The sequence below is a fragment of the Lineus longissimus genome, chromosome 7 (genome assembly GCF_910592395.1).
Source record: "Lineus longissimus chromosome 7, tnLinLong1.2, whole genome shotgun sequence".
Classification (NCBI taxonomy): Eukaryota; Metazoa; Nemertea; class Pilidiophora; order Heteronemertea; family Lineidae; genus Lineus; species Lineus longissimus.
Genome location: NC_088314.1, coordinates 16808043 through 16819418, shown reverse-complemented (window position 1 = coordinate 16819418; position 11376 = coordinate 16808043). Strand labels below are relative to the sequence as shown.

The 11376-nt window shown below is 39.7% G+C and overlaps 1 protein-coding gene across 1 annotated transcript; it reads left to right on the top strand.

Moving 5' to 3' along the window:
• The first annotated feature begins 1263 nt into the window (after positions 1–1263).
• LOC135491619 (uncharacterized) lies at positions 1264–6587 on the top strand. Its single transcript, XM_064777591.1, has 2 exons — positions 1264–3803; positions 5317–6587. The coding sequence occupies exons 1-2, from the start codon at positions 1493–1495 to the stop codon at positions 6585–6587; spliced, it is 3582 nt and encodes a 1193-aa protein (XP_064633661.1). The 5' UTR covers positions 1264–1492.
• The last annotated feature ends 4789 nt before the right edge of the window (positions 6588–11376 follow it).

The following is an 11376-nucleotide window of genomic DNA, read 5'->3' as shown; positions in this document are numbered from 1 at the left end:
ATCACAGAAGTTGATATACCAGAGGAAGTGTCTTTTGCAATCGAAATGGCTCTGGGAGTCACTGCCTTGCTTCTAGCTTCAAATCCTGTCACCGCTGCTCTAGCAGCAGTTGGTCTTGCACTAACTGCTGCGTTTGGAGGCCTTAGCTTGGGAATGGGAGGAGGAAGTGGCGGCGGGGGTGGTGGTGTTCGTGGAAAAGGCAAAGGAGGAAGTGGCGGCCGGGGTGGTGGTGGTGGTGGTGGTGGAAAAGGCAAATGAGGAAGTGGCGGCGGGGGTAGTGGTGGTGGAAAAGGCAAAGGAGGAAGTGGCGGCGGGAGTGGTGGTGGTGGTGGAAAAGGCAAAGGAGGAAGTGGCGGCGGGAGTGGTGGTGGTGGTGGAAAAGGCAAAGGAGGAAGTGGCGGCGGGAGTGGTGGTGGTGGTGGAAAAGGTAAAGGAGGAAGTGGCGGCGGGGGTGGTGGTGGTGGAAAAGGCAATGGAGGAAGTGGCGGCGGGGATGGTGGTGTTGGTGAAAAAGGCAGAGAAGGAAGTGACGGTGGGGGAAAGAAAGGGACTGGACTTTGAAAAGGATGAACTCGAGGTGGAAAGGGAGAACTTGGAAGGACTGGTGACAGAAATGGTGAAACTGGAGGCGGAAAGGGAGGGCATGGAGAGACTGGTTATGGAAAGGGCAGAACAGATGACACTGGAGGTGAAAAGGGAGGTGCTGGAGGTACTGGTGACAAAAAGGGTGGAACTGGTACTATTTAGGGAAGCACTCTAGCTACGGGTTATGGAAAGGCACCAGTTAGCAGCACTGGCGATGGAAAGGCACCAGTCAGCGGCACTGGCGATGGAAAGGTACCAGTCGGCAGCACTGGTGTTGGAAAGGCACCCGTCAGCAGCACTTACGATGGAAAGGCACCAGTCAGCAGCACTGGGGATGAAAAGGCATCACCAGCGGTACTGGCGATGGAAAGGCACCAGTCGGCAGCACTGGTGTCGGAAAGGCACCCGTCGCCAGCACTTATGAAGGAAAGGCACCAGTCAGCAGCACTGGTGATGGAATGGTACCAGTCAACGGCACTGGCGATGGAAAGGCACCAGTCAGCAGCACTTGCGATGGAAAGGCACCAGTCAGCAGCACTGGTGATGGAATGGCACCAGTCAATGGCACTGGCGATGGAAAGGCACCAGTCGGCGGCACTTGTGTTGGAAAGGCACCCGTCGGCAGCACTTACGATGGAAGGCACCAGTCAGCAGCACTGGTGATGGAATGGCACCAGTCAACGGCACTGGCGATGGAAAGGCACCAGTCGGCGGCACTTGTGTTGGAAAGGCACCCGTCGGTAGCACTTACGATGGAAAGGCACCAGTCAACAGCACTGGTGATGGAAAGGCACCAGTCAGCGGCACTGGCGATGGAAAGGCACCAGTCAGCGGCACTGGTAATGGAAAGGCACCTGTGGGTGGCAGGAGTGACGCAAAAAAACCAGTAAATAAGGAGACTCAAGAGATGCAAAAGAGAACCCGAAGTGATCTGGATAAGGCCTGTAGTATTGCAGATACCATTAAAAAAGATTGTGCTAGCATGGATATATCCTCCCTTGATCCAGATGCTGTTATCAACATTACTACTCATGTTTCTGAATCTGTTTCACATTTGGAGAAAACTGTTGATAACATTGTGCAACAGTTTGCTCTTGGCAGGTCAATGGATGGGCTAGATCCTAGTACTCTTAATCAAGTGGTTGACACTGGCCGTTTCTTGCACAAAGTGCTTGGAGTAGTAAGACAAGTGTGGAAACAAAGACACGTAACAGGAAAACTCGAAACAACAGTAGGATATCTCCAAAAGAAACTTGATGGTGTCCTGCAAACTGTGGTGGAATCGCTTGGTGAGAATGGGAAAAACTTGGAAGAAAAATGTTTGAAAGATGGTATAAAGTTAAAAACTCTCAAAATAGCTGACGATTATGATGTGAAGTTCTGCAAAAAGGAGGATTTGAACCCATTTCATACCAGGACGGATAAACATAGGGATATGCAGGTAGTTTTTAAGGAGTTTGATATCATTGGCACACTTTCCGTGGAGGGGGTACCACATACAAAGCGAGAAATACCAGATAATCTTGCCTTTGTTAGTGAATGGCCTGATGCTTCTCCCTTCACCAGTAATAAACCGGATAGTCATGGATTGAAGCTTGAGACGGACAGAGACCATTTAGCTGAAATTCGGAAAATCAAGGAATTACCCCAAGAAAGGAAACATGATGGCTCAGATGATCATGAAGATGCTATCATTATTCCATCAAAATATATCGACATTGCTGTTGGGGATAGTAAAGATGTAAAATCAGCTACGGGTAGAAAAGTTAAAATAACACTCACAGAGCAACAAAAAAAGCAAATGAGGCAGTTGTGTAAACAAAAGTTGTTAAGTCTTGGATTAGTTGATGAAGTTGGTAATACAGCAGAGTACAAAAATCCCGAGGATCTGCCATTTGTAAAACAAGAAAAACTCAAATATTTACTTCTGGCTCGCATCCTAAAAGAACACCAGTCTCATGCTGTTAATATCTTAACACAATTCAATGATACAACAGGCAAGCATGCAGCTAATTTGCTGGACCGACAAAATTTTAAATTTGTGTTCCTGGTTGATAACTCGGGCAGTATGAATGGCGAAAAAATGACTCTAGCATTGAACATTCTGATAGTGTTTCTAGAAGCAATGAAACGTTTGGAGTATCAAACATGTGTGGTACGCTTCGGAGGAGAGGAGAGCCAAAGAGTATTGAAGACATTCGAACAAGACTTAGACAACCAAATTGGTCAGTATATCATTGAGGCCTTTGATGCCTCAGAAAAAACTCTTGCTGCAGATGCAATGAAATTTGTAGCAAGAGAAATATTCAATACTGATATCAATCCAAATGAGCACAGATTTGTTGTCTTGATAACCGATGGAATATGGTCTCAGCAAAGTAAAGATGCCTACGGCACATACCAGAATGATGCAAAAGCTAGGATGATTGTTTTGACAACCAACCCTCATATAAACGAAGACTTGGAGTTCTACAAATTGAGCGTAAATCGAGCAAAGGACATCCTTGATAACATTGCACCTGGTGCGTGGGAAAGTATTGATCCTCAAAATGACCTTGTTGATCAAATTATAAAAATAGCCCATCGGCTGAACAAGAATATCTGCGATGACTTGTCTGCGGTGATCGCTGAAAGTAAAAAGGCTGCAAGCAAGCAGTTTACATTCTCTCCTTTGAAATGGGCAGAACCACTGACTGGTCTGCAAGGTAATGAGGCCGGACTGAAATACAAATCAAATGCGGACATAGAATGGGGCAAGTCTATCTATGCTAGCGACCTCTACCGGGACTTGGGAGCAGATGATATGGATGAAGACCTGATAACTGATTTCACAAAACTGTTCGAAGAAGTATCCCATGAACTTGATGCATACGAGGTTGACATAGCCGAAAATGCAGTCATCACCAAGTGCTCGATGAAAATTAATACAGAAGAGGAATCATTTCAGACCCTGATTACAGACTTAGACACTGTCCTTGATACACTTGTACTACCAAATAACCGGCCCACACGACCGCTCCAAGATTACCATGGCCCGACATTCTCCTTGAAGGGTTTCATCAGATTCATATGCACGGATGGGCAGTATAAGAAGATCTACGAGAACATGATTGGACACCCACGGAAAGACTACCAGGTCTCTGTCATACTGGATACATCTGCGTCTATGGCTGGAATGACTGCCATTGGAGCCATCCAAGGATTCCTCGGTTTAGCTGGTAAGTTATCTTTGTTCATGCTTTCGTTTCGTATACCTTTTTTATTACAGTGCCCGACTGAATTACCCTACGACAGGAGTGAGGCCGGTTCCCGAAGCAGACGGTCCAACTATGCCCTCATATTGATTGTGTACTGAATTTATTGTTCGTGTTCATTTAAGGGTTGCCAAAGGACATTGAAAAGTCGAACAGAAATAAAATCGCTTTGTTTTCAGCCTTCAGTCCCTGAGATTGTCTGAGATTTTATAGTTAGAGGGACTGGAAACCTATTCAGTGAACCTGCCAGAAATGGCAAAACTCTCGTTGGTTATGCTTAATGTTACTAAGTTGGCACACGGTAAACCTGAATTTTCATGAAACTAACACAGTGATATTTCTGGCCTCGTTAATTAAACTATGCTGATGATCAAGTGTACCATACCACAAGAAATGATATTCATTTCTTGCTCAGATTTCATCAATGTGCCCTGTCTGCCATCTACATTATGTCGAGTTGATATTCCTTTATAAATCCTTTGGTCAAAAATGGCTTTTTAGAGTCGGCGATTTCCATTAAAAAAACACAATAAATCTTGCTGGTGATTGATTATTCACAGGTAACGGGTGGGGTTTGAGTTGAGAGCTGGACTTTTAAGATCATTTTTTAGGATGCGACACAAAACACAACCTTCAAAACAAAATCTTCTGAAATTTTTTAGAACACCGGAAAGTGAACATTAAGATAAATACAATATTCATTATCACCGTGGTTCTAACATTTCACTGCTTCTTCCCAATGTTCCCCACACAATTAAACCAATTATTCTGAACACCACTATCCTTATCATTACCAAACTTTCTTATGAGACAAAATCAAAACCACGGCCATCGTAGAAATGATTTACAAAGCTAATAAAGGAGTTGAATAAGTCTATCATCCCCAAGCTAGGTATTTAAATGAAAGCTTGGAGCTTAAAGCCTGTCCGTGACCTGATTCAGTGTACTCGTATCTCCAGCTAGTTTAATATAAACTCTCGGTGATCTGCATCTTTCCATGAGTCATTGAGATTTGGTTGGTATCCTGTCTATCGCCCATAGGGGAAACAATCAAATGACCAAACCTCTGCTGTATAAAGAACCTAATTTACATAAATTTATTCAACCCCCACGTCCACATTTCCCTGCCCAATATAATCAGAACAATCTGACTCTTTCAAATAACTGCATTTCAATATTTTCGAGGATCAGAATTATTTCTGTGACGGCGAAATAGTTCCAATATTTTGCAGAATATGTTTTCTTCTCATAAGCGTAATAAGTATGTGCATGTGAAATCTTAAAATACATACCTTTGCAACTTTTTCGTTACTTTATACATTGTGTTAAGAATTTAGTCAGTAAACAAACTGCTGGAAACTGCTTGACATCACATGGTGCCTTTCAACTTTCAAAAGGGCAGTAAGCATTATATACTTCCCTTTGTGGTTGGCGTGATATTGTTCACACATCCTGAGAATTGCCAATTTCTTTTCAGCTGCATTGCATGCATGCAGTGTCCGTTTCAACTTGCTGACTGCGGGAGCAGAGACACTCATTATCAAAGGTTTCCAGCAGGAATGGGATGCCGTGGCCAAGGCAAGAGCCTACAATGCCATCACATTCAAAGACCGCAGCTCTAACATATCCGATGCTGTCCTCTATGCCACTCAATTGATCATCAGCGACAGTGCTGCCAAAGCCAAAAAATATATCTTCGTTCTTACGGATGGCTTTGATTCTACACCAGGGCGCTTGAAGACAAGTCTGGCTTATGCGGAGAGCAATGATATCATGGTTACTGGCATCGGCATTGGTTATTTTACTGGTGGTGTGTTCTCAAACTTCCCAAACTACGTTGTTGTGAATAACCCAAAACTTCTTCCTGATGGCTTACGAAAGCTCTTCATGGCAGAGGGACGGAATGAGGTGCCCCCTGATCAGTTCATAGAGAAAGAGAAGACGGTGAAAACAAGTGAAGGGAAGTCGATGACAAACATAGACCAGATATGGAATGAAGAAATGGGGAAGGTTTTCAGTGAACAAGTCGAAAGATCAAAGAATGCGCTATATTTGGCCACAAATCCCATTCGTACTTCCTGTAACTCTTTTGGCATTGATCTTTGTTTTGTTTTGGATACCACTGGCTCAATGGGTAGCTATATTGAAATGGCCAAGAAATACATTACCGAAATGACTCAGAAAGTTCGTGAATCTGTTCGGAAATATAGTGGCAAGTTAACAGATTTGCGTGTCGCCTTTATTGGTTACAAAGATTTTGGGGATGCAGGACACACGCAAGAACAACCCTTCACTGAACACATTGACTCTGTCACTGCATTAGTCTCAAAAATGTCTCCATCAGGTGGTGGCGATACTCCTGAGGACAAAATACGGGCTCTGAAATCTGCTCTGAATTATTCCTGGGAACACAGAGCCAAGTTTTTGGTGCTAATCGCAGATGCCCCCGGTCATGGTACCTGGTGCACTGGAGGGAAGTTCGGTGATTCACATCCTGACAAGGGAGGTGATATGCCAGGAACAGTCGAGAACATTGCTCAAAAGGAAATCCACCTGATGTATGTCCAAATTACGAACATGACTGACTACGAGTTCCATAATTTCCGTTCTACCTACACTACTGCAGCACCACCCAGCATGAAAAATGGATTTATTCCTTTGGATATTCGCTCAGGAGGTGGCGCTGATATATTACAGTCCAAGATCACTGACGAAATTGATGGCGTGATTGACAACGAGTTCATGTAGACTATTGAACTCCACTGTTGCAGCTAGTAGACATGTTGAGTAAAACAGCGACGTAAACAATGAATCAATTGAGAACCTGTACCATCCGATTGATACCATTCGCCCTTCAAAGGCAGACAGACTTCAGAGTCCACATCGATTTTGATTTTCTTATTTTGTTGTATATTTGAGAATAAAATTGAAACTTTCGCAAATTCAGTTGAAGAAATGTATATAAGAAATAAGTAATTGATGAATGAATAATTATGCACATTGATTTAAATGTTATATTTTACATGGCCTTTCAATAGCAATATTTTCCTGGATGTGGGTTTAATATTTTACTCGAAACATTTCCGTGAACGTGGAACCGAGTAATTTTTTTTGCTTGGATGTTTGGATGCAACATCATCAAATCTTCATGTAACTAGGCCAAGGGAAACTCAGTGGACAGGATGAGGTCTGTCTGGTATGACAACAAAATCTCTCACTCTAATACATTGCCCTTAGACCATGTAAGCTCTTGTTGGTTAACATGATTCACCTAATACAAACCATTCATATTTTGGTTCCTGAAAGTGACAGGGCATGTATTCGCATCATGCTGAACTACAGGCGTTCCCATAGCATGAAATATAGGCACTTTCCGATTGCATGTTGGGTCTTTTCAATCACTTGTACATTTCATTTTTCATTTTAGAAATGCTTTTGAAATTATTATTTGGCACATATATTTCATCACTTTATATATCTTATATTTCATTTATGTAGCCTGTGAATAATGTAGACTTATGCTGTATATCAGAGGAATTCGTTTTGTTTAAAAAAAGATAAGAAAACCCTGACTAATAGAGGCCAGTGGAAAATAACAAAATAACAAAATCTCTCACTTTAATGCATTGCCCTTGGACCATGTAAGCTCTTGTTGGTTGACATGATTCACCTAATCCAAACCATTCATATTTTGGTTCGTGCAAGTGACAGGGCATGTATTTGCATCATGCTGAACGACAGGCGTTCCCATAGCATGAAATATAGGCAATTTCCAATTGCGGGTTAGGCCTTTTCATTTGTACATCTCATCTTTCATTTTAGAAGTGCTTTTGAAATTATTATTTGGCACATATATTTCATAACTTTATATATCTTATAATTTCATTTATGTAGATTGTGAATAATGTAGATTTATGCTGTATATCAGAGGAATTAGTTTTGTTTAAAAAAGATAAGAAAACCCTGACTAATAGAGGCCAGTGGAAAAATAACAAAATCTCTCACTTTAATGCATTGCCCTTGGACCATGTAAGCTCTTGTTGGTTGACATGATTCACCTAATCCAAACCATTAATATTTTGGTTCATGCAAGTGACAGGGCATGTATTCGCATCATGCTGAACGACAGGCGTTCCCATAGCATGAAATATAGGCAATTTCCAATTGCAGGTTAGGCCTTGTCATTTGTACATTTCATTTTTCATTTTAGAAATGCTTTTGAAATTATTATTTGGCACATATATTTCATCACGTAATGTATCTTATATTTCATTGATGTAAATTCTGAATAATGTAGACTCGTGCTGTTTATCAGAGGAAATAGTTTTGTTTAAAAAAAGATAAGAAAACCCTGACTAATAGAGGTCAGTGGAAAAATAACAAAATCTCTCACTTTAATGCATTGCCCTTGGACCATGTAAGCTCTTGTTGGTTGACATGATTCACCTAATCCAAACCATTAATATTTTAGTTCGTGCAAGTGACAGGGCATGTATTTGCATCATGCTGAACGACAGGTGTTCCCATAGCATGAAATATAGGCACTTTCCAATTGCGGGTTAGGCCTTTTCATTTGTACATCTCATTTTTCATTTTAGAAGTGCTTCTGAAATTATTATTTGGCACATATATTTCATCACTTTATATATCTTATATTTCATTTATGTAGCTTGTGAATAATGTAGACTTATGCTGTAAATCAGAGGAATTGGGGAGGGGGGGGGGTTAAAGATAAGATGTAGATTGTGAACTTATGCTGTATATCAGAGGAATCAGTTTTGCTGAAAAAAGATAAGAAAACCCTGACTAATAGAGGTCAGTGGAAAAACAACAAAATCTCTAACTTTAATGCATTGCCCTTGGACCATGTAAGCTCTTGTTGGTTGACATGATTCACCTAATCCAAACCATTCATATTTTGGTTCGTGCAAGTGACAGGGCATGTATTTGCATCATGCTGAACGACAGGGATTCCAATAGCATGAAATATAGGCAATTTACAATCGCATGTTAGGCCTTGTCATTTGTACATTTTATTTTTCGTTTTAGAAATGCTTTTGAAATTATTATTTGGCACATATATTTCATCACGTATAAATGTATTTTATATTTCATTGATGTAAATTGTGAATAATGTAGACTTGTGTTGTATATCAGAGGCAATAGTTTTGTTTTAAAAAAGATAAGAAAACCCTGACTAATAGAGGCCAGTGGAAAAATAACAAAATCATATAACTTTAATGCATTGCCCTTGGACCATGTAAGCTCTTGTTGGTTGACATGATTCACCTAATCCAAACCATTCATATTTTGGTTCGTGCAAGTGACAGGGCATGTATTTGCATCATGCTGAACGACAGGCGTTCCCATAGCATGAAATATAGGCAATTTCCAATTTCGGGTTAGGCCTTTTCATTTGTACATCTCATCTTTCATTTTAGAAGTGCTTTTGAAATTATTATTTGGCACATATATTTCATAACTTTATATATCTTATATTTCATTTATGTAGATTGTGAATAATGTAAACTTATGCTGTATATCAGAGGAATTAGTTTTGTTTTAAAAAGATAAGAAAACCCTGAATAATAGAGGTCAGTGGAAAAATAACAAAATCTCTCACTTTAATGCATTGCTCTTGGACCATGTAAGCTCTTGTTGGTTGACATGATTCACCTAATCCAAACCATTCATATTTTGATTTGTGCAAGTGACAGGGCATGTATTTGCATCATGCTGAACGACAGGCGTTCCCATAGCATGAAATATAGGCAATTTCCAATTGCAGGTTAGGCCTTTTCATTTGTACATTTCATTTTTCATTTTAGAAGTGCTTATGAAATTATTATTTGGCACATATATTTCATAACTTTATATATCTTATATTTCATTGATGTAGCTTGTGAATAATGTAGATTTATGCTGTAAATCAGAGGAATTGGGGAGGGGGGGGTTAAAGATAAGATGTAGATTGTGAACTTATGCTGTATATCAGAGAGAACAGTTTTGTTGAAAAAAGATAAGAAAACCTTGACTAATAGAGGTCAGTTGAAAAATAACAAAATCTCTCACTTTTTAAAGTGAGCCCTTGGACCATGTAAGCTCTTGTTGGTTGACATGATTCACCTAATCCAAACCATTCATATTTTGGTTCGTGCAAGTGACAGAGCATGTATTTGCATCATGCTGAACGACAGGGATTCCCATAGCATGAAATATAGGCAATTTCCAATCGCATGTTAGGCCTTGTCATTTGTACATTTCATTTTTCATTTTAGAAATGCTTTTGAAATTATTATTTGGCACATATATTTCATCAGGTATAAATGTATCTTATATTTCATTTATGTAAATTGTGAATAATGTAGACTTGTGCTGTATTTCAGAGGAAATAGTTTTGATTTAAAAAGATAAGAAAACCCTGACTAATAGAAGCCAGTGGAAAAATAACAAAATCTCTCACTTTAATACATTGCCCTTGGACCATGTAAGCTCTTGTTGGTTGACATGATTCACCTAATCCAAACCATTCATATTTTGGTTCGTGCAAGTGACAGGGCATGTATTCGCATCATGCTGAACGACAGGCGTTCCCAAAGCATGAAATATAGGCAATTTCCAATTGCAGGTTAAGACTTGTCATTTGTACATTTCATTTTTCATTTTAGAAGTGTGTTTGAAATTATTATTTGCCACATATATTTCATCAGGTATAAATGTATCTTATATTTCATTTATATAAATTGTGAATAATGTAGACTTGTGCTGTTTATCAGAGGAAATAGTTTTGTTTAAAAAAAGATAAGAAAACCCTGACTAATAGAGGCCAGTGGCAAAATAACAAAATCATATAACTTTAATGCATTGCCCTTGGACCATGTAAGCTCTTGTTGGTTGACATGATTCACCTAATCCAAACCATTCATATTTTGGTTCATGGAAGTGACAGGGCATGTATTCGCATCATGCTGAACGACAGGCGTTCCCATAGCATGAAATATAGGCAATTTCCAATTTCGGGTTAGGCCTTTTCATTTGTACATCTCATCTTTCATTTTAGAAGTGCTTTTGAAATTATTATTTGGCACATATATTTCATAACTTTATATATCTTATAATTTCATTTATGTAAATTGTGAATAATGTAGACTCGTGCTGTATATCAGAGGAAATAGTTTTGTTTAAAAAAAGATAAGAAAACCCTGACTAATAGAGGCCAGTGGAAAAATAACAAAATCTCTCACTTTAATGCATTGCCCTTGGACCATGTAAGCTCTTGTTGGTTGACATGATTCACCTAATCCAAACCATTAATATTTTGGTTCGTGCAAGTGACAGGGCATGTATTTGCATCATGCTGAACGACAGGCGTTCCCATATTATGAAATATAGGCACTTTCCAATTGCGGGTTAGGCCTTTTCATTTGTACATTTCATTTTTCATTTTAGAAGTGCTTCTGAAATTATTATTTGGCACATATATTTCATCACTTTATATATCTTATATTTCATTGATGTAGCTTGTGAATAATGTAGA

Coding starts and splice junctions, on each gene's coding strand:
- LOC135491619 (XM_064777591.1), top strand. CDS start 1,493: ATGCAAAAGAGAACCCGAAGTGATCTGGATAAGGCCTGTAGTATTGCA. Junction 3,804..5,316: donor AGGATTCCTCGGTTTAGCTG/GTAAGTTATCTT, acceptor ATTTCTTTTCAG/CTGCATTGCATGCATGCAGT.